Source organism: Bombus flavifrons, chromosome 2 (assembly GCF_040668555.2).
Source record: "Bombus flavifrons isolate JBK064 chromosome 2, iyBomFlav1_principal, whole genome shotgun sequence".
Classification (NCBI taxonomy): domain Eukaryota; kingdom Metazoa; phylum Arthropoda; class Insecta; order Hymenoptera; family Apidae; genus Bombus; species Bombus flavifrons.
This window is the reverse complement of record NC_138443.1, coordinates 1,714,723-1,739,192: the sequence shown is the minus strand read 5'-3', so window position 1 is coordinate 1,739,192 and position 24,470 is coordinate 1,714,723. Positions and strand designations below refer to the sequence as shown.

The 24,470-nt window shown below is 37.6% G+C and overlaps 2 protein-coding genes and 1 long non-coding RNA gene across 8 annotated transcripts; 2 read left to right on the top strand and 1 right to left on the bottom strand.

Annotated features, from left to right (window-relative positions):
- Positions 1 to 948: 948 nt before the first annotated feature.
- LOC138189695 (transmembrane protein 14C) lies at positions 949 to 1,572 on the bottom strand. The gene is made up of 3 exons (XM_069131812.1): positions 1,497 to 1,572; positions 1,114 to 1,303; positions 949 to 1,039 (listed from the first exon to the last, which is right to left on the bottom strand). The coding sequence occupies exons 1-3, from the start codon at positions 1,570 to 1,572 to the stop codon at positions 949 to 951; spliced, it is 357 nt and encodes a 118-aa protein (XP_068987913.1).
- Positions 1,573 to 2,318: 746 nt separating this feature from the next.
- Gclm (Glutamate-cysteine ligase modifier subunit) lies at positions 2,319 to 4,086 on the top strand. The gene is made up of 6 exons (XM_069127371.1): positions 2,319 to 2,772; positions 2,930 to 2,992; positions 3,068 to 3,185; positions 3,257 to 3,456; positions 3,540 to 3,654; positions 3,730 to 4,086. The coding sequence occupies exons 1-6, from the start codon at positions 2,683 to 2,685 to the stop codon at positions 3,873 to 3,875; spliced, it is 732 nt and encodes a 243-aa protein (XP_068983472.1). The 5' UTR covers positions 2,319 to 2,682; the 3' UTR covers positions 3,876 to 4,086.
- A 6,505-nt stretch (positions 4,087 to 10,591) lies between these two features.
- Positions 10,592 to 14,258, top strand: LOC138189806 (uncharacterized). 6 transcript variants are annotated; one of them, XR_011176134.1, is made up of 5 exons: positions 10,624 to 10,757; positions 10,813 to 11,070; positions 11,188 to 11,456; positions 11,545 to 12,364; positions 12,503 to 14,258. It is a non-coding gene; the product is annotated as an uncharacterized LOC138189806 (long non-coding RNA). The 6 variants fall into 6 exon arrangements; XR_011176131.1 differs by having other exon boundaries at positions 10,592 to 10,724; positions 11,545 to 14,257; XR_011176133.1 differs by having other exon boundaries at positions 10,605 to 10,724; positions 10,819 to 11,070; positions 11,545 to 14,258.
- Positions 14,259 to 24,470: the final 10,212 nt, after the last annotated feature.

Sequence of the window (24,470 nt, the reverse complement as noted above, 5' to 3'; positions counted from 1 at the left end):
TTTTATGTTCGTTTACAATTTTTACGAAATATTTCTTTTTCTGTCATAAACCCTTTGTATGTAACCCTTCTGTGTATATTATTTTTACTTTATAACGTAATATTGCGCAATGAGCAGTAAATATTAAGTTCACAATCTATGTTACGATACATTCGAATTTTTCTATGATCTTACGTATAGGAAACAAATTGTTACTTTTCAAATGTATGTCATAAAGTGAGAAATGATATGGAATACCTGTTCCATTGTATGCAATACTTGTTTCATAATATGCAGTACATCTCCACCGTTACCAACACTATGTTGATACAGATGGATTTAGAGTTTAATTAACTGCTTAAATAACACAGACACACGTGTATAAAAATAACACAATTTAAGAGAATAAGTTTAAGTGACGTCAATGCTCAATGCTACCAAAATAATATCAGCAGATATCAATGGCTTAAAAACGTTCATTTTGTATAACAAGATACAAAATTAAAATAGAAATGAAGTATAAATTCCAATAATTATCTTAATTCTTTATTTAACAACATATTTATAATAATTCAACATTAAATAACATTTAAGACAACTTTATTGAAATAGATATATTCAAGTCATACATACTGTAACAAATAGTGTACTATAACAAACATAAATTTTATTCCTGAAGGAAAGTGTTTTATACAACAAAAAAGGTTTCAAGCATTAGAATTCAGACTCACAATATTTAAATTCCTAACATTCATCAAGTCAACCATTTTAAGTACCACAGATAATACATCCAGCACAATACACCCAATACACACAGTACAGTCTACCTTAGTTACTTTCTTCTCCCTTTTTATAGATTTAATTGTTCCTCACCTTAAACTACCTATGTTATGTATATTCTATACATGCATATTTAGTATATTTTAGACAATAAAATAAAAATTGTGGAATTATCAGAAAAATTTATATTTATGTTGTCTTACTCTCTTTACTTAATGTTTCATTAACAAGGGCTGCACCAGTAAAAGATCTTACAATAGTCTTCACAAATACTAAACAGCTAAAAAAGAATTTAATTTTATCATAATTATTATATAGAATACAAATGTACAACATTATTATATAAAATAGTACCTTAGTAGAGCAATTACCCCGGCTGGCATTATTTTACCAGTATTATAATAACGATAACCCATAATTCCACCAAGGAGAGAAGTTGCTGCTATAGAAACTCTAATATTTGTGGGATCTTGAGAAGTTTGATAAGCTCCATAGCCCAAAACAGATCCAAAGATAAGCCCAGCTCCCAGAGAAGGAATTGATTCTTTAAAAAATTACATAATTTTTATTTTTTAAGAAAGTATTTTGTATTAATTGCTTTTTAATAAATAAAAATTATATGATAAAGAATCAAGTATGGAAAGTAATTAATCAAAGATGATACAAATAATTTTATAAATAAATTGTATTTAACGTTTATTAGAATAATAATAATGTTTAATAGTATATAAACTTACGGGCTTTTACATAACCAAGTACACCACCAGCCGCTACTGTAGCGGCATATATATATCCAAGTACGTCAGCAGGCATTTTTTATTGCACAATTATAATTTTATTATTAACAAGTTTTCTTTTTACAATCTATTCTGTCACTGCTTAGACTTCAGTAAATTATAAATGCTAAGCAGAATGTATTTATTTTTTGCACATCACCGATAGCCGTGATGCATCCATTTTATAGAGTGGTTTTTTAATTTTTCTATTACAACGACTGTTGCGCTATCTGTTATACTTAACATTTTTATTAATATATTAAGTGGATACGTAGATACTGTAGGTACCAATGAAATACCGTATCTATGTTATTAATCTTATTGCTTGATTTAAGTCTATTTTTGAGTACCACCAATTGTATTTTATCAACCAAAACCAACTATACATTATGCCTGCAATAAGAATATCGTAATTAAAATTTAATGTGTTATTTAATTTACTTCCATAACTGAATTCTATCAATCTAACATTGCATTTTATGTTTGTTGAACTACACATATTGAAAATGTAAATTCGATGTGTATACATTAGAATTTGTAATGGGCGTAAATAAAATTATAAATTTCCAAAAAATTATAAAATTGGTAGCTTCTTGCTGTTAAAAAAATTATATCACTTTTATTATACAAAAATTTAATCATAAATGATTGTAATAATAGTAATGATTGTAATTTATAAAACTCAAATTCCACTTCACACGTCATATAAATATACGTACAATTATATATACTTATATGATGTATATATAATTATACAAAGAAATATGTTCCAGGCAACTGTTTACAATTACATAATCTGTAATTCTAGAATGCTAATTACGTAATTATGTCTAACAAGTGCATTTTTGCGCAGATAGCCTGAAAGCAACTCGTGCTTAACAAACTTTAAGAATGGTTTGAGTAATACGATGTTTGTAGTACAAATTCAGAAAGCCACATGCATGTGTGTATATAAATTCTTTCATGCTGGAATTTTATTGATATTATCTCTAGATTTAAAATTGCCTAGTCAGCCACGTCATCTACGATCAAAGTCATCGTAAGCAAGTGATCGTCGATTACGATCTATGTCATTAGTTTTCGTAATACTTCTAGTCAGTCATCTACAACGCGCTTGCTAACATTTTTTGCGATTTTGTACCATACTATGTTATCTCAAAATATACTAGTTCGAACTGGAAATATACTTTCCTTAAATGAAGCAAAAGCAAAAGCAAGTCAAAATCCTACAGATGAGGTCAGTTTTTGAATTTTCAATGATAAAACTTATGAACTAAGTCTTCCATATATCATAATCAGGATCATAATTCTCGAGGTTATGTCTCTATTAAAGCTGAGTAAAATATTATATTTATGATATTATGATATTATTATATTATGATTTTGTTTTTCAGTTAATTGAAACGCTAAAAATTATACTTCGAGACAATGAAGGCACTGGCGAAAATCCAATAATTGTATGATCACTTCTTATTTGTTGTTTAATGTTTTTGAAGAATGTATCGTTATAATGAAAAGTTACTTATTTTCAGATTCAAGGTGTAGAAGACAATGCTTTGCAAGATATCAATAGAGAAGATGTTAAGATAACTGTGAAGGTATTTATTTCATCACCTGATGTAAGCCTACTGAAAGAGGCAGTAGATCAAGGTATGAGCTATAATTTCTTATTTCCAGATTGTATTTTAAATAATGTTCTGTTGCATATCATTTCTTTTCAGTTTGTAGTTTTCTAAATATAAATGCAATTGAATCTTTAGTAATTGCTTATTCAAGCAAGGAAAGTCCAGAAGAATTATTAGAATCATTGAAACATCTATGGGCTGGAGTAGAAGAGTATGTGAAAATAGGCAAATTGTCAAGTGTTGGTTTAAGTGATCTCAACACAAATATGTTTATTGACCTATTTCAATGGGCAAATGTAAAATTATCATTGTTTATATTTTTTTTTAATGTTTACTTCTATAGTGTTGTGTCTATTCTATATTACCTTTATTTGAACAGATAAAGCCAAATATTGTACAAATTAGTTTAGCTACCTGTTGTGTTGTACCACCAGCTTTGCAGACATTCACTAAAGAAAATGATGTGCAATTATTAACACATAATGATCCTGGCCGTAAGTGCATTTTGATACAGTAATAATAATAAAGTAAATAACATGTCATCCAATATTAAGTTTTTTTACTTACAGAAATTCTACCTCAAGAAGATCTAAATAGAATATTCAACGCTAATACAAATTCATATTGGGTTACAAGATACCAAATTCATCTAAAATGTCGTGGTATTTTATCTTCAAAGGGTTACCTAATATATGTTAACAAAAAAACGAAATAATATTATATTTTTGTCCATATCAAAAAAATGTCTGTAATTCAAATTATAATAGTGCTTATATTTCAATGACATTGTGTTAACTTTTATATTATAAGATGCATATAAATCATTTATCTTTAGTTGTTTCTAAAGAAATATTATTTTGTTTACAGTAATTGTTAAAATTGTTAATTGATATTGTTGATTCATTTTAAACATTAGGAGGTTAATGTATTTTTTCAATCATTGGATTTTCCATGCATATTTATGGAAATAAACATTTAGTTAGCATAATTAGAACAATGTGTTTTACATTACTCTTCGATTTGACTCATTTTCTCGAATTTTTAATTAATAATTTTCTTGGGGGCCCCATACCATAGAATATTGCATGTGTAAATATATTGGAATATATGGAATCTTAGACACAAGTATAAATTTCCGTTAGTAGTTTCTGAGCACAAAAGTAAACACAAAACTGCAAAAGCTGCGTAAAGGCGGTGAATAGCGTTGGGCATGCGCAACATTTGGAATTGGAAGGAGACATTCCTTAAATAGAGATACATATGTATAGTTAATGTCCGTAGTTATCGAAATGAAAGCTACAATGTATCGCATTAAATTGAAGTCAAACGTAATTAAAATTTCATTAAAATTTTTATTCGGTTGCTATAAAAGTTGCTTCAAAAGTTATAAAGAATGGAAAAGTACTGCCAAAAAGTACTTCATTTATTAATCATTAACATTGATTGTTAGCAATTTTAGGATTTACTTCGCTTGTGATGCATTTGAAACTGCTAATTTTCAAATTATATAAAATTCAAAATTCGGTCATTTTCGAAAATCAAAATACAAATTTCAATATCTTTCTAATTACATATATCTTATACAACCAAATTCTTAAATTATATATTTGTTAAATATATTTTATAAAATTTTTGCATTCAGAATGTTTGTTCTTGTAATTTATCTGTTTTCGATAACTTAATTTTCGATATTAATTAAAAAAAAAGAAAGTATAACAAATAAAATCAATAAAAATAAAAAGATATATATATCTATATATATATATAAGAATGTAGAATCGTGTATTTAGTTGTTTATTTGAAAGAGGCTCTCTCTTGTATTTAACCAAGTTCGCAACCATCGCTAGCGGTAGCCGATCAGAAGTCCACTAGGCAGCGGGGACACAAGGAATCTTTGGTTTTATGTGTGTGTCCCAACTTCGTCGTCGTAGCCGCCGCCACCGCGGTCGTCGTCGTCGTCGCAGGCCAGCTCGATATATGCGGGCCGATTTTTCGTTTTGCCACCGGCTTGCTGCTGCCTTCGGATCTTTCCCTTTCCTGCGCGTTCTGTTACTCTGCTCCCGCTCTGTGGGTCCTTTTGCGTTAAGCCGCACCGCGTGGCACACACGGGGACAACGAAACGATGGGATGAGACGGGATGGGTCTGGACTTCGGAGGACTGCGGATAGCGTAAACGTTTCTCTCCTCTCCTTCAGTTCTTTCTCTCGCTCTCCTTTCCTTCTTTACCCTTGTCTCCTTCGTCCTCCTCCTTGCTCCTTTTCCACAGCACGCACACCTTTCTGCGTTCATCATTCTGCCCTCTCTATTCTGCACACGATCTATCGCCTCTACTCGAGCACATTCGACACTCGCTGCGTCTCTCTCTCTTTCTCTTTTTTCCCTCTCACCCTTCTCTTTCGTTCCTTTACTCTTCTCTCTTTTATAAACATCGCTTTCGGGATTGGTCTCTTTCCAATGCTTTCCCGTCTTGCTGGTCACTGCAAAGCGGGCGGGGTATGCGAACGCCGCGATACTATGTTATGCCTGCGGACCGCGGGTCTGACATACTTTGTATGTTAATGCCACATAATGTCGGTTTTGTTCCTCTTTTCAGCATTTATTTGTTCGGGTCTTCGGAGCTTTAGCAGGGGCGAGCACGAACCATAGTTCGTACCGCGCCTCCAATCGCTCGGCTATTTCGTGATCGGACCTAACGACTCGTTCTTTTTTTCTCGCGTAAAAGACCCCTTGCGTCATCGATACGCGCTTATCGAAATTGATTCGGAAGATATAGAGCATCTAGGAGAGATTGGCGTTCCATTTTGTCGACACATTGACTATATCAGCAGCACGTCCATTTGTTGCGAGTTAAATATAGAAATATTTACTTAGTCCTCTTGCCGATGAATTAAAAACTAAGCTTCCCATATCAGCTACGGGCGTTATCAGTCTTCAATTCATAATCTTTCTTAAATTTTTCTCCTGGAATTCCCAATTTGTGAACCTGTCAAGATACTGTTCTTTCTTCTTCTCGAGTGGAAACACGTCAAATCCACTCAATTGCGTCATATTTCACGATCTAGGGAATCAGCGCATCAAAAGATCGCGCTAGAGCCAACGCAACATTTCATCGTTGCATAATTATGCAATTTGCGTAAGCCACCACTGGTTTCAGCGAAATCCGGCTTTCTGATAAAGAATCTCATCAGAGATGATGCAAATTCTCGAACTTTACCAGGGAACAGAGTTAGTTTGCATTTCTACAACTTGTTGTGTCTTTCTCACGCGGTGTTGCTAACTTTTCATTTTACTTTAAATCAGTCAAATCATATCCCAGTAACTGTAGGTAATAAATCACATTGAAAAGATTAACTTCTAACTGTTTGCGTCGGAATAATTTAATTAGCACGTATACGACTTTGACCATTCATTCGTTCTTTCTTTTCTATTGACAACCATTAATCATATTAAAAAAAAGAATGATATATATTGAATATTGAGAAGATCTGTTATAAATAACCAGAATACTTATTTGAAGGAATTATATTAAAGACATTAGGCGACGAGCATCGCTGCCTCTTATTTCCTAAGCAACGCGTCCGTATCGAAAAAAACGGTAGCCGTCATAAATTTCTCGTTGGACGAATTAGCCGGTGGTGGCGGGCTCAGCAGCGATTACCGAGAGTAGCCACTAGCCACATGCTGCATGTAATATAGACCTGTTGGAACGCGATGCCGCGTTGACAGGTGATGCAGTCGCGGAATTGCCTCTCGCATCGAGCGCATCTCACGGTGTTCGTGAGCAAAGTGCCTGGCCGTTGATGTTTTCGCTAGCACACGGGTCGGCCACGGTTTGAGGTAGAGACAGAGAGAGGGAGGACGCGAAAGAGAAGGAGTATCGAACGACAAAGGGAGCGAGAGCGAAAGGGTAGAGAATCAAAGTGTACTGGCGGAGGAACACAGAAGCGGCAGAGAGAACGGCAGTAGCGAGTAAACGCAAAAGCGCCCTCGCTCGCTCCCGCGCGATGCAAAGACGGGGTATAAATAAGCGGCTGTCGTTTGCGGAAGCAGAAAACGGGCAAAAGGACAGAAATAAAGAAGAAGTCGCAGAAGAAAGGGAGGCAGTGACAGAGAGAGGAATAAATAAGCCGGGCCGGAGGAGAGCGAGAGGACAGGCAAAAGTAGGAGCTGGAGCAGTAGCAACGGTTCCACCGTTGACTCCCTCTTGCCGCTTCAACGACCAACGTCCCGATCTACTACTTTTGCGGTGTACGACCGTCCTCGCATTGAAAACTTTTCAGCCTGTGTCCTGCCTCCTCTACGAACGCGGCAGGTGTACTTCTGTCTCGTTATCCGGAAGGCCTCTTCCTCCGCGACAGCGACGCGTTCGAGTAGAAGTCGTAGATCACTTGGACGATGTTTCGAATGGATTTTAAAGGACAAGTGATTTTGTCGTGGGAGGAACGGGACGGCAGATCCATTTAACGATCTTCGTAACGTTAATGAATGTATTAGGGCGGTAAATGAAAGAGTGTCCGGAGCAAGAGGAGTTGCATGCCGGTGAATAGTGGCCCCGCGCATACTTTGCTAATGTATACTCGTACAGATTAGTTTGAGTTAAAAAAGAAAAGAAAGATAAAATGATAATTATGTATAAATCTTGCGTAGGTAAATATTTTCTACCGGTTCTATGTAACAGAAAAAAGAAACGGCTCTTCCGGTGTTGGCGATTTCTAGTAGAAATCCAGCTTCAGCGCTCGGATCTGCTGGTATCGTTGCGGGTTATCCACGGCTGGATCTAGATACTATTCATGCTAAGCCGCGTATCTGCATACGCATCGAGACACTTTTCGAAAGCACGTTACGCAGCCGCGCAGTGGCACCACGTGCATACGAGAGGCAACCTGCATCCTCGTGTGTACGGTGGACGAAGCGGTGCTCGTATGTACACGTACACACATATATATACACACATATGCACATGCGCGTTGCCCGTATGCTGGCTGTGAAACAGAACACAACAGAACAGAGCAGAACAGAACAGAACAGAGCAGAACAGAACAGAACAGAACAGAACGGAACGGAACGGAGCAGAGCGGAACCGAATGAAACGGAACAGAAGCGAACGCAGTAGAGAAGCGCAGGCTGACTGCACGGCCGCAGCATGTTTATTGGCGCATCTTGGAGTCTTAAATCTTTATGTTGTCTCCTCGACGGGGTCTGCTATCTCCCTGTCCCATTGGCGGGGTGGGAGGAGAAGGGAGAATCAGCACAACCACGGAAGGGGTGAGAGGGACGAGAAGAAAGAGGGAACGAGCCGGTATAGCCGTAGGTAAGCGAGACGGAGGAATGGATGAGTAACAAAAAGAAACGAAAAGAGACGAGGGAAGGAACGAGAGGGAAGGAAATCGGGAGAGATATATCTCTCGAGTTGCGGTCGCGAAATCGAGTCAAGAGTCGGACAACCAACGACCAAGACGCATCCACTGCATTACGCACACAGAAGCCGCGATCTTAACGTGCCTCTAGAAATGGTCGTTTGCAGTTGTACAGAGAAAACCCACGTGGTAAAGGAACCGGGTAGGAATTATTAATGGCCGTAGGTGTTACGAGCGCGAAGATTGCCGCTTTTAGCCAGATGTGATAGAAATTGCGTCATATCAGATTGACTCAACGCGTACCTACCCCTGGTTCCCCTGCTTTTACATGTTGCAAGTCGATTGCAATTGGCAGCATTTCGTAATAGGTCGTACAATAAATCGACGAATATTGCGTTCATAGTTATCATAATTTAATCGTAATTCGATTCGTATGAAATTTTTCGGCTTTTTAGATAGTCATGCGTTCTAGTAGTCAGATATCAGATGCGCAACGAGATAGAAACGACGTTATAAAAACTAAACTGTATCGAGACATGTTCGACTCATAGTTGAATGAAAATTAATCGTTCTTAGAAGAAGAACTACTGTTATGAGATAATAATTTAAAGAGATACAGTTTTTCTAAAAACGTAATTACGAGTGCACTCATAGCAATAGTGTAGTAATGTGATGAATGTTTTGCTTAAAAATATTGAGAAAAATTAAACAAATATCTAAGATGCTGGAGTATTCTTTGGAAAAGAATCAAGTATCCTTGATATTTAGTTTTCCAATTATTATTAAAATACGCTAAATTTCATCATTTTTGGTTAAATTGAAGAAAACTGAATCTTAAAGTGGATAGGAGGATTAAATTTGATGCAAGATATATATCGACTGAATTGTTCGCAGAAATTAAAAACATTCCAGTAGTTAGAAGTTGGCATAATCGACGCTCATTGATAAGAGGAAATGGTTAACATATTTTGTTACCTTAATTAACCAGGGGAAGTGGAATACCATGCGAATAATCGTTTCTACGCGTTCCGTAATAATGATCGTGGAATCTCGTAAAATACAATTAACTACGAAATCAATATACTGTATCGATCTCTGCGAATAACGCAGTTTATCGTGTTTTAATCACGTGACAGCATATGTTAAAGTAGAAATATATAAACTTGATTGATTATTCATTTTATCAAGCACGAAGTTTCCGTTGTTTAAATCGTAATACCAGTATCGAGATACGAAACGATATGTGAACGGTGCCTTTTTATAATGCCGAAAATTTTGCATGCTATTGGTTTTCGTATAAAAAGAACAGTTGCATACTATTTGCATTAGGTAATTTGAATAACGCACGAAAACGAATAAACATAATTTCTCCTCACGCTAATGTGAAATATGAATTTTACGATCAGTGGAGAACTCCCTAAATTATTGCAGTAAGAAAGACGTCAAGCTGAAAACCGTTCTTTCGGTAGGGGGTGTTTGTTGCCATCTCTGACGAACGTTGTACGACTCCCACATGCATACGCGTGTAGCGCACGAATGCATACTTCTTTACCGTACGTGCAGTTCCTATCCCCGGTATACGTAAAGAAACGTGGGCGTGAAGGTACTTTCGTGCACTGCTGCTGACATAACAGTGGGTAAGAAACTAACAACGATAGAGTGTTATCAGCAGCGTCGAAGGCGGTGGTAAGTTTATGGCTGATACGTGCCGTTTATCGGTCTATGCTACGTTTAGTTAATTAAATGGCACTGCGAACGCATACTCCTACTATCAAGGAAGTATACATACCGCGAGCCAATGCGAAACAAGCGTAGGAAATGGGAAAAAGGAATAAGATAAAGAAAGAGCAACGAGTGATACGTTCGCTGCGTGTTGAGTGGCGCTCTATGAATACACACGTCTGTATATATGCACACCTGGATTTCCCCTTAATTTGCAAGAGGTGGCGCCACTGCAAATAAATAGCTGCGATAACGGATTGATATTAATTTAGGAACTTAAGTGTCAATTTCTTTCTATTTATAATGCAATTCATTGCTCTTGTATCGTGAACTTTGAACATTCGTGCTTGACAAAAAGAATAAATCTAATCTTCGTGACTGGTAATATTGTCTGGCGGATGTATTCTACCTATTATATTCTAATCATAGATTTCTCTAAAAACTCGATTCCTCAATTTAAGCGGACAACAAATTATTTTTCTAAGGTGTTTATTTCATTCACAATATATTAACGAGTCGTAAGTCCTTATTTGATTTTATTAATTCTAAATACGTTGTTTTAATCCTGATCAGTTTTAGTTGACTTGTGGGAAACACAACCATGAGCACTAACCTTACTCGCATAACACTGACTACGATTAAAAATGAAGTTTTGCTTCGTTCGAAAAGAAGAGATTGCTTTAGAGTAAAATATGAACAGTAACAACGAATATGAAAAATTTATTCTGATCTTCCTAAGTTTTCATTATTTTCTCGTGCAACTTACATTGACGTTTTTCTTAAATATCCTTTTTTTTTAAAACCGGAAGACTCCATTTATGTGATCTACATGTAAGAAGCTACGTTAGAGTAAGAAACAATATGTTTAACTCCGCGTAAATCGTTACGCCAGTATATCAGTTATGCAAGTATTTAGAACTGTATTAAGACGATACTTGTGGTTTTTAGATATCTGCACTTAGGAAAAGGACCGCGATGTCCAGGAATTGTCGGAACAAAGCGCAGCGCCCTATTAAAAACACGATCGAAACCCGAAGATGAGTTGTTCGCAGGCCAAAGTGATTATAACTCATAATTATAATTGTTATAACATAACAATTTTATTGCTAAAGCAATTTGTTCGATTGACGCTTGTTTCGCATGATTTTATCAATTTTCTCCACTTTCTGTCTCATGGAGTCAGTTGATTTAACGAATCAGCAGCCATATATCAAAAGGTATCACAACTACGTTAAAGCATCAAAATACACTTATCTCAACAAATGTGGTAAATAATGCACAGCTATTACGCAAGTATCATGACAGGTAGAGACTTTACACAAAGTAATCGAAGTCGTGTACGGCCGGAGAACAAGTTGAGTAGAAAGAGCGAAGCGAAGGGTTGATGTAGCCAGGAAGAAATTCCTGGTATCGGGCCGTGTGCGCGGCGGACTTTGACGATCCCTTAAGTGAAATATCATCGACAATCACTCACGTGAGATCTTTATCGGCTGGTAACGTGATCTCTGACCCCACCAAACTCGGGAGCAGTTTTATGCGAGCTCCCGCGGCGCGTGAATATACACCCGGTGGGTGCTGTTGCTCCGTGAAGGAAGAAGACCTGGTGAGATCGCTGGAAGATCGAAGCAGGAATGTAACGCGGTCCGTGGGCTTCGGGATGGCTGGAATCACAGAAAAGTATTCGGTCGGGTTCGCGTGGAAGCCACGGCACGGCGTTCCGCACGCAGGAACGCGACTGCCAATAAATAAGCTTCGGCATTTCGCGCGCGATTCGCGTGTCTTATCGAGCCACTCGGCCCGCTGCTGAGGATGGGGCTACTTCCGATCCAGTCGATCGAATCGATGCCCCTTATCTGCGTACACAGCAGCTCTGGTGGAGAGCTCTTTCGCTCGAGAAACAAAAACAACCTAACCCTTTGGGAATTATGCGAGAACGTCGTACGTTTGTTCGTTGCACGAACTTGAGTGTCGAGAGCGAGTAAATTGATGATACACCCGTAAAGAAAGCTGTATCGGTATTTTGCATATTGTCGCGGTGGATATTTGTTCTTTTAAGGAGAAGGAGAAGTAGCTGTTGGAAGTAGGAAAAATTGAATTGTATAAAAATGGATACGCTTTAGCCTTGGTAAATATAGCGCACGTTGTTCCAAATAATTGCAATAGCATTTATTTAGACAATTATATCGTTCTATGGAGTACTTGAGTAAATTAGAATTTATTAATAAATCAATTAGAATATCATCTTAAAAATGCTATATTTTAGTTAATTGAAGGAATATGTTATAATACGCCACGTATGGATGAAATGGGTTAATTGAAAAAGTTAATTTACTGCTACTGGACTATCTTATACAAATTGATGCATTTATGTTTATGGAAGATATTCTGTTATCGTAACGCTAACGTGGCATAAAGGTAAGAAACATAGAGACATTACAATTATCTAAACTATAAGAAAATATGAAGGAAGAAACTTACTTAGTTATGCTACCTAATATAGGGAAAATGTAAAACATGTAGAAATTAATTATATATACAGAGAAACCATCGTATGAAAAATGGAAATTTCAGTAGGAGAAGAAAAAATACATATTCCAAGGAAAGTAGGAAGAGTATGACACAGAGAATAGCCTAGAATACTTTATGAAAGAAAAGTATAAAGAGATAGTGATTATCATATAACAAATCATTAAAGAATACAAATGTTGGCTATATTTTATAGTAAATAAGAGACAGAATAGAAATTGTAGAAAATGCTCTACAAATATACTTACATTATAAATCTAAAATAAATGTATCGGGATCTTAAGAACACTCTCACAATAAAAGACAGTATAACGTATACATAATTATTATGTCTATTAAATAAAAAATGTGTAAAAAGAATATTACAAAAGCAATAACAAGATTCTTACTTGTATTACTATACGTATAATTGTAAAATTCAAAATTTTTATCGAAACACGTACAAGCAGAAATATAAGTGGAATAACAGTAGTATGCCACGTTTTACAATATTTTTTATTTCATTTCACTTAATCACTGATAGAAGACTTTTCGTAAAGAAACCACGCATAAGAACGTTTGAAGCCAAGATTACAGTGTTTCTCCTTTTTTCGTAAAGGAAACGGACCGACGTTTCTGGAAAGACCCCGGCACGTTTCGAAAGATGATAATTACGCTTTTACGGTACACGGCCAAATCTACATTGTGTCTAGGAGGCGAGTTCTCTCGCGGTAAGACGTAGGAAATCGCGCAATACTTTTAGGCTCCCCGGTACACACGTTGCGAAAAAGTGAAATGTATTGTACCATTGCGTTTCCATTGTTGTGTTCAGAGGAGACGTAAAACGGGGCAAGGTTGAACCTCTGATTACCTGAAAAACTGCCACATCGTACAAACTAGTCCCGAATTTTTTAAATCTTCCTTTAATTTACACGTTCTCATAGCTCGCCACCCTTGCATCTGAATCTCTTCCACTCGATCGAACATCGACACATCAGAAAATTGGAAATTTTGGTAGAACTTCGAATGGACAAAATTGCGTTAGAATATTTAATTAATCGTCGAAACGAATGAGAACTTATATCTCATTAACGATTGCTGGCTACTGGTGATATAAATACATGACGATCTGTGTCTTTACCATTGATTATAAATTATCACGATCATTCATTCTCTATATTTATTTCGTAACTGTACAAGAAATTTCTTTTATCGTAGTCGATGTTCGGGTTCCTATATGGACACGAGAAGAAGCAAGATTGCCTCAATACGAATGAAGATTATCAATCCAAGAAGCGCAGGAAGAACTCGCGGAGTTACCGATTAAAAAGCGAATCAAATCACGTCACGTGGAAATACCAATTCACAACTCGAGTCGAATTAACGCCGATGATCTCTTCAAACATGGAAGTATACCATTATAATAATAAGCTGGTGTATACGTGTACAAGATTACGCAATCGTTGGCATCTGCAGCCACCTCGAGAGTATCAATAGTGGGACGTTTGCCAGACGAAAACACAAGGAACAGGTAGGATGAAATGAAAAGAGAAGATGGTCCGTGGCGATAAAATTACGCGTACGAATAAAGAGTGAAGCGATTGCGTGGTGAGGTGGTTCCAAAATGACTGGCAGAAGCGTCTGAATGGGTCCTGGTTGTCCGGACGTGGTCGATCCATGGCATTCCACCAGAGCCGGTGCTCACGGTGACGAGCAAAAGAGCAACGACGCGTTTCCCATTGTGAAAAGCTGCGTGGTACGGTTGTGTTTCCTCGAGGAGGGGCCCGGGGGATCCCTGACCTCCCGTCTCCCTTTATACGTCTGCTTTAATTACGTTTGTCATTTCGTGGCTGGTGTCTCATTACGAAGAAAGTTCGAGGTTTAACTCGGCTGCTTGCGAACCTAGGTGGCCTCTTTCTGGTAACGGCACTAACCAACCCAACCAGACAGCCAACAACAACAACGACGAAGGAAGGAAGGAACGAAGGAACGAAGGAACGAACCGACCGACCGACCAACCAGTCATGAGCCCCCTTTTACCTTACGTATAGCCCTCCGCGTGCCTCTCTTCGCATCGCCGCTCTAGATCTTCGGATAAGAGCGAACACCATTTTAGCGGTTCCTTACACACCAGACATCCGTTCCCTTCCTATATATACGTGGCTACGGGAGAGCTCGTTGCATTTTCTCCGCGCGAATGTGTCAAGCGACTGGGAAACAGACAGAGACGGAGAAGGCGGATCGTGGAAGGCGGGTGGAAAGGGAGGGAGGGAGGGAGAGATGGCGGGCAGAAAAGGACAAAGAGGTCGAATGGAACGGGAAAGGAAGAGAGGAATCGGGGAGTAAGATATAGGCGCGAGAGAAAGAGAGAGAGAGAGAGAGAGAGAGAGGGAGAGAGAGAGAGAAAGGGAGAGAGAAAGAGAGACAGGTGAAACCGGAGGGAGAATCGTGGTGGTGGAGCGAGAAAGACAGGAAGATATGGGCATGTCAGCCGAAACCTTCTAATCCCACGTACAGGTGCTTAATTCGTTACGTGAGAGCGGAGGAAGCAGAAAACGGGATACTGTACCGTTTTCCGTGATAACGAATAAGGGTTTCGTCGTCTCCCTCTCTTTCGCTCCCTCCTGCTTCTCCGTTGCTCTTCAACCGTGTAATTAAACATCGTGTCAAGTACTCGCTACGAAGCGACAACGTTCAAGATACACGGCTGCTACGAAAAAATAGAAGATGGACGCCGTAAAGCGTAAGAGACTTGAATGCTTCGCGTCGATCTTTATGACGTAGTATCTTTTTACGACGAAGCCTCGAACGAACACGGAACTTTGATAGTTGTCTTAGGTGGATATCGGACGGAGACGTGGGGAACGGGTCACATCCGGGTTAACGTAATTACAAATTAATTTCGTTTTATTAAGTAGCTCGCGGTCGAGCAACGCACGTACGCGCCGGCTTATCTTCGCCGCTCGCGGACGAGAAGCACCGTATTCGGGTTAACTCTGCATTTAATTGGTGGCTTAACCGTATATCCACGGTTTATTCGGTACACCGTGAGAAAAAAGATATTAATTTTTCACGAGTAACTAGAATTCCCGCAAGAATTTGCACTTTATGGAAACACGGGCAGATGAAGATAACGCCGGTAATTGCGTAGTGCCGCGGTGGCGGAGAGGATTATTCGAAATGGTTTACTTCGTAAAATATGGTATACCGTGGATCGTTGCCTCCGAATACTTCAGTGACCCACAGGTGTGTACGAATGGAACTGCCTTCCAGTAACTGTATCAAAACTTATGAATATTCATGGCCAATCATATTCATATTTCTTATTAATTATCTGTTGTTACTGTGATTATATTACAGATAATATCGTACAGATCTCACGTTGATAGTAACAATATTCGGTTTTCGTCGAATATCGTGGTCATTGATGTTTAGCTACATGTTACTATTTATTATAACATAGCAAATATTATATGTAATATAATTATACTGCACGCTCTAAACACAATTCACCAATTTCAATAATTCTTGATGCTGTCATAGTCTTTTCGTAAACAAAGAAGATTCTATGTATGTATGGAATGGCATCATTGTTGAACATATTCACGGTGAATCATAATCATCATTCACTCCTATTCTTCCTTTAAATATGCATAATCACAACGATGCTCTGTTTAAGCTAAATTTAGATGGTATTAATTTTAAATAGCACATCGTCGAATCTATCTTAACAAACGTTATTGTTCGATGAATAAACGTCTATAGTAACTTTTCAAGGAATAAATTAATACTCGCATAAAATTATTCATCACAAGAAGATGACATAAATAATCATAAATTTCAAGATTGACACTAAAAAGTTATGTATCATTATCACTTTCCTTTGCTCCTCATTTAATAGATTTAATTAACAAATCGCGACTTTCTATATAAATTCATATTTCTACGAGTACAGCTGAAAGGATGTAACCCAAGTAAAGAGATTTCTTCCATCCTCTACATATTATGTCAGGATTTTACTTTGAAAATTTGATATATTTTCGCGTATTACGTGTCATCTTTTACATTTACTAATAAATGCATAAAGATTTACTAATCAATATATCTCGCGAGTAATTCGCGTAAAACATCGGAATTTTTCTAATTGTAAGTTCGTGCTGAGAAAAGCCAATCGCGATTTGCGTACGAATCGCCAGGTCGGTTAGTTGATCGTACATAAAATCTGGCTTTGCACTCTGATAAGGGATCCCCGTTTACGTGTGCGTCTCTTCGACTCAAGCACACGCAAATGTGCAAGGTTTCCCCGTCGTGTATCGCGCTTCTTTTTCCTTCTTTCACTGTTTGCACGCTTCTATCGGTTCTCTCCCTCTCTTTTTCTCTCTGTGCTCTCGTCTAAGCGTGTACACGCGCACGCAGATGCCGCGTGTCGATGTGGGTAGGGTTATTAGCCCAGAAAGCAAGGCCCCTGCTTCCGGTGTAGGCACTTTAGTTCGAGAGTTTCTTAACCCCTTCTTACACGACTCCTCGCTGGCCTGGCCTGGCCTAAGACTCTGCCCCGGCCTGGCCTGTTGTCGGTTGCGGGTGGTAGAACGCCTCGTCGAGAACCGACTCTTCGGTCCACCACGAAACTCTCTCTACTTGCATTCGTGTAGACCGCGTACGAACGTGCGCGGATCGTAGGGTAGGTAGGTCGGCTCGGTGGCGAACCAAGCGATTTTTCCCGTGATCTAAGCTGCACCTTACCGAGAACGATCGTAAATTTCGCGAAACGGAGAGCACGACTCTGACTCGCGACCTTGCTTATCGTAAGCTACTATGATACCGGTTCATGTTTCGCCATGTCGCTTTGGGATGGTCCGTTAATATATAAGCGACTCGCAGGTCAAGTGGTTAACTCCACTTTTTGAGATGTTTGAAATTTTAGTGCCAATGCATTTGTTGCGTGTGATCGATGCTCATCTAATATAATCACACGAATTTTCTCTACCTTTTGTTTCGTGGAATTCATCGATTTAGCGAACAAGCAGCGCATATAGAGCGGTAGAAGAAAGAATTTAGGAGTTTATAATTTTCATCCGACAGACTAAAAGATATTTAACTAACCATTTGCTTTTATATTTAGGAAAGTTCAATATCGTGTCTTTGTAACGTTGAATGTAGAATAAAAACATAGCTCTGGGCTTTCTTTATGGGAACACATACATTTAAAGACCTCAGTCCATTTATCAATGACAGAAAATTTATACGTAAGTGTCAATTTAATATTGAAACACATTGAATATTCTTTGCAAACGCAGAAACAAAATTTTGTGTTTTATATTGAAACTTTTAATGACCTGTATTAAGCTTTTCTCCTTTGTTTCAATTCTTTTTTTCATTTGAACGATCTCCATCGTAAATAATCTCAAGCGTAAATCTAATAAATTTAAAGTATTTTGAAGAAGATCAAGAAGAAAGGAAAGCTTTCGATACTTATTTTTCCAACGATATAATTTGATAGCTTTTAGTTTGCAATACCATTAATTTTTAATCGAGTCTAGTATCTAAGCTAGAAACATCGGCTAAAGAATCTGTAGCTCTGTTCTTTCAACGTCAATTTTATTGTGCGTATAGCGATTAATAATTCGTTATTTCCTCGTCGAGGAAAACATTCGTTGATAGGTTAATAGACATAAAAAATGAACCGGCTGGTGTAAAATGGCAGAGAGATACGAGCCTCAACGATGATAGATATCGTTTCACCGGTCGTAATTGTTTTGCGTTCGTTCTTAATTGGGGCTACTTGTTCGTTACGTCTCTTCAGAATAGGCAAGAGGGTATGAAGTTTTAATAAATGCTTTTGGCTGGACTGTTAAGACACGCTCCGCGGGGAAAAGGGCGAAAAATCTCCAATTCGTTAGTCAGCATGTACCCAGATCGTTAATAACATACACGGAAACGAAGAATAATAGAATCAACTTGAACTCACAAAACGGTTGTAAAGATAAAAGTTATTCTCTGCTCCCTGTAATGCTAATTTCATTTTGCTGGTATTCCACGTTAATACCGTCTCTAAAATTAGATGTTTCTATCCAATATATCAAAACTTCGAGTATTAATATTAAACATTCGCCACAATTATTCTTCTTCGGTCAAACAATCATTTCATCTCATCTTTATTTTGTTTCTGAAAGTTTCCAATCTCGTTCTTTGTTTCTTAAATTGATTATTTAGAATTATGCCAGCCATTGTAACAGATTATTAGCGGCCCGATTGAAATCACAAGTTGAGTTATGGTTATATCTTTTGGAAAAGATTGGTTTGATTTTAAGAATTTTACCAGTCGGTTTTATCTTGTTTCTTAAAAGACTTCTCAGTCGTTAAATTTCATACGAATATTCGTCATCGTTAACCGATTTTTATCTAATATCTTAATCTAATATCAGCGACTCGCACGCAAATACCGTAGCTACAGAAATATCTGCACATATTTGTACATATCCTTATTTTCTAATGAAGCGTTTTTTATATCACCTTCTACGTTTACTGTTCCACGAATTCAGGTTTTTCATTTTCATAATACATATCAAATATGTGCGGTCATAAGAAAGTATCTGCCTACATACTGAACGATAAGAAATTTATTATACTCGAAGCTAATTAATTCGCAAGAAACACAACGGTATGTCAATAATTTTTGTGGCCAGAGTCCAAATAAGGTACTTTGTTAGAAAAATTCAAGAAAATTCGTAAATCAACGTATACTTACACTGTGTTTTCACGAATTTGTTTGCAGGTTCGTTCGATAGGCAGACTTTCCTCGCCTGGCGTTCAGACCTTCGGTGATTTGTGGGTCAGATAGCAATTAGAATAAGACGATTGAATTGGTATAGCGAGCAGACGGCAAAGGTGGTCGGTTCGCTTTCGAAAGTGATGACCCCGGGAGCGGTAAAGATGCGTGCAGGTGCTTCCTCCTTGGAAAGCATTTTATACGTATGGAACAACACTAATGCGATGGAGATTAGCTTACCTGGGTTCCCATGAACTATTTTTGAGCTTAATCGTTTGCGCTGATCTGCTGTTATACGCTGTGTACGTACGCCGAGCTAGGTTGTAACAGATAATTACTCCCGCGGCTAGGAAGGGGATAGACGTTCCTGGATCGCTAATGAGCTTCTGGAATATTATCGATGCTCACGGCAGCGCTTATAACTGCTTTTCAACTGAGATTGTAAATTTTCCGTTGTTCACTGACTTCGAGGGAAAGATGCGCCGATTATGCACACTGGAATATAATGGCGTTTTAAAACTGCCCGCCTGCCTGACTGCGCGTGGACTAGCCAACAGATTGAACGAAGAGACCGACGTACGTACATATTCAGAAATGCTAAGATATTCGGATAATTGCTTCCTACGGAATACAGTTGATAGATGTATAATTCGTAGTGGCATAGAAACGTGTATTTTCATGGTTTCATTCTTTCGCGAATGATTCCTTAAGAAACACGGAGATCTTGACACGAAGAGTTTCTGAAAATTTTGATATCGTAAAATTAGTAGATTGTAACGCGTAACACGTTTCTCTGAACGCGTCAGATTTTTTACCTGTGTCATGTTGGACAGATACATACGAACCGTGTTTTTCTTTTACATCGCAATTCTTTCAAAACATCGTACAATCTAGTGAAAATATGTAGCTTCCAATTATGTAATATACGTGTTTCATTTAAGGATAATTTAATTTAAGGAAATAATTTTAAAGCTATACACCTTTTAAACGTTTAAATTAGTTTCATTGCTTCAGATTTATAAGAACTACTGGCGCAACAATTCTTGAAATCGAATTATTACAGTATCTTCGTTTATTACCTATTATAGTTTTCTCGTTTTTGTTTCTTCGCGCGTCGAAAAATTGTTTAGTAGAATAGAAAATGTTCTCGATTCTTCGCAAGCGACGAACATACGTTTCCAGTGATCTTCGTGTTACTTTTTCCGAATCTAAATCCATAGAAGAAAAGTGTGCAATTATTCTGATTATTCACGATTGGCAATACCAAGGTATTAATATTCTTCGAAAGTCATCATTTTTCAAAGAGACCGAGTCAGGCGTTCCGGCGATTTTTCAATTTCTTCGTCGCTTCGTCGCTGGTCACGCGTCATGATTTTCTCGGGACACAGGTGAAGGATCCGTAAGTCGCTTCTCCAGTTTTTCGTCTCCTTTACCATCGTTTTTCTCTCCTTGCCTTTTTTAACTGTTCAGTCCTTATCGAATGGTAGCGAGATTGTGTGTGTGTGAAATAGTTTTGCAGAACGCGATTTAATCGCGAAATTACGAAAAATTACCGGCAAGGTAATAATACGTGACCGCATAATGAATTTAAAGTGACTCGTAACACGATGTTGAGTCCTCGGCGAACCACCTGTTCGACGGTGCACGTTACGTGGGTGGAAATACATTATCTGTTCTCGGTCTTCGTTCGACTTTACGTTATTCACGAATAAACGATGAACCCTGTGGAATTTGCAATTTGAAATATTTCTTATCAGGTTGTGGCGTATCTGAAAGATACAATTTGTAACTGTTAAACAAAATGCGAATTCTGCGTTGGTTAAGATTTACATTTTACGCGAAAGCAACATAAAAGCTGAGCAATTAGATGAACTAATAAATTAATAAAATAATTCGAATTTTAATTGATATATAGATATACAATCTTTGCATCTAAATATCTTACAATTACAAATAATATCAGTGTGTTCAGGATATAGAGATTTCTCACAATTTTTACAAAACTATACATATATATTGTTTATTTGCTGCACCAATGTCATAACTTAAAGGTATTCAGCTTAGAGAATACGAATTTGAATATTTTAGGCAAATAGAATATGCAGGTTTTGAGTTGATAGTATGTTTGTATCTCTGGTTTCGAATGACGAACGTATAAAGAGATTTGGATATGTCAGTTTGGATATACTTCGTGTGAATATTTTATCTTATACGTGTAATCGCAATTGATGCAGGAAGATAAAAAAATTCCAAGAATCGTTAGACGGATGTTCCGTGCCCTTTAGTTCGATTCGTAGCTTGATCGTACCAGGCAGAATTACACTCTAGAAATTCTGTATTCATCAACTGTCTAATGGCGGTAATTTTTATGCGATGAATTAACGCACGCTGTTTACTGCAATAAATTATTGAGATTTATTATGTCTGATGTGTATGATTCATTCCAAACAGAGCTCCTGTGATCCTGTAGAAATTTTCATGCCATAATTCACATAGTCTGCGTTTGCTTTCCGTTTGTACCTTGGAAACCATAGTACAGGCTCATTCAGTAGTTTGATTGCAACAAGCATAACGAATTCTTGAAGTCTTTTAGATCTGATAAAACATATACTTCAAGCAACTGTATTGAAAAATCCGAAACAAAGAAGGAATGCGATCATTCTGAAATTTGCGCAATTTTGAAATTTCTTCATTTTTATGAATATCCTCTATTGGTTTCTAATATTTTGATATCATTCAAACCTCAAGTTCAAACACTTCAAAAAATATCGTTTAAATGATATTATTTAAATGAATTCTTTAAATGATATTCTACAAACTAAAAATGACATTTTGTGAAATAAATCTTCTAACAACAATAATCTGTAATATAGCATTTTTCAAGCAACTTGATTACGGAATATGTTCTCCAATTTTCGAGACAATGGAATCATCGGCAATAGTTTTCTTAGTATTCGATCTTGCGTAATAGAAAACATTGAACCGGGATGCCTTGACGAACTCGAAAAAATTACATGGCGAAAACTATTGCAACGTCGGAAGTGGCAATGCCCGGGAAGCGTACGGTTCTCAAAGGGTTAATTGGGCATAGTAACTCTTCAGGTGACCAAGCTCCATGGGAGTGGAACGGAGAAAACCCAGTTTTATGCCTTGCATTAAGCTCTTATGTCTATATCTTTATGTTGTATCTGCTAATTTATAAATATGTAATCACGCATCTACGACCCCCTCGCTATGGTATTACCTTAAATGCTTTTTTTACAGATACCTTATCGCGAACATATTTATGCAATGAGCAGGGGAATACCATTGTCGCGGAAACGAAATAAATGTTATGTAATAAGGATGAGTGGCAGGCTTAATTGTTACTACACCTATATCGTATATAATTGTATTTTACGTATCGTTAAAACTTCATTATCTTGTCGACAAATAATTAATCCCGTGTTGATGTTGAATTAATTAAGCGGCTTTCTATAATAATAAGGTAGTATAGTTATTTTTCGAATGACGTTAGGTTAAAGCGAATGTTTCTTATGATGATAAATCGAGCCTCTTTTCTTCTATTAAACCAACCTGCTTCTTTCATCAATGTCAATTATTTATTTTAAATCGTACAACGTTAAAGATCGTCATTTTATACAATTTATGGATTGTTCCGTGAAATATTTTTAAAAGTTTTTACTAAAATGTAAATTAAAATCTATCTTGGCTGCAAAATTATTCTTAATCTTGTAAACGTTGCAACACAAAGTCATAGTTTAATTGAATAAAATCTAGTATCATGTTGAATCTGACGCGTACTAAAGAAATTCCATTATTAATTAAAATTTGCTAAAATGTATTAGGCAATATGAAATTTATTTTACAACTCCATTTACGTTTCTATAAAAAATTGGCCATATTCGAATCACTGGACACGGACGAGGTATTCAAACAAGAGAAACGTAATTTATTTTATTCCATTCTTCAGCATGTAGTACAAACAGTCCGCGTATTTGCGTTCGTATGTACCTGTTCCGAACCGATTGCGCCGGTACTTGGAACCCGAGCCTTCATTATACTCTCTGTCTCCAATCGCGTGTGACAAATTATTCCAGCGTCATATCCGCTAGCGGTTCGCAAAAACACATACGAATCATCAGTCCAACAAATCCATCTGTACAAGTATATGCAGTACACGTATATCTCCTCGCATTCTTTCCAACATGCTTCTGCTCCTTGGTCTTTCACTCGCGCGTAGCCAAAAATGGCCCAAAAAGCAATAGAACGAAAGGCGAGAAAAATAAAAAAATAAATAAAAGAAAATTGGAAAGAAAAGTAAGTTCGATAAATCATCGAATCGCGGTAAGATTTCAAAAGGAGCGACGACTCAATGGAGCAGCTCTCCGTGCAACCTTTGGTGAACTACGAATTGGCCCGCAAAATCTCTTATCTGCGATCGGCTGTTCGGCTCCGACTGAAACGGATGAAAAAGGAAAAAGGAGAGAAAGAAAGAAAAGAAAAAGAGGATATTTCGCTGTAGCGGGCCGGTCAAAAATTCTCACGGTCACGTCGAGCGTTTGCGCGGAAGCATCGCGAAAAACATAAAAATAGATGCAGCCATGGCGGAGGATAGGAAAAAAGTATCATCCTTGCGTGTCGGAGGGGCTTGAGGTCGCGAGGAGTCGAGGAGTCGAAGAGCAACGCGGCCGAGGAACGAGCCCAGGCACACACGATGTGCGCCGCGTATAAGTCAGCACTCAGGATATTTCGTCATTTCCTGCTTCTCACGCGATACAATCTAAATTAACTATGTTCGCTTGGCTAGGCCTCCTCCCTCGCAGAGGCTCGCATCTCTCAAGAAAATTTCTTATTTCCTAGCGAGGAGGGCACACGGCCGCCGTGCCGCCGTGAAACCATCGCGGAGGGACCCCACTCGACATCGCGATCGTAACGACGATCGTAACGACGACGG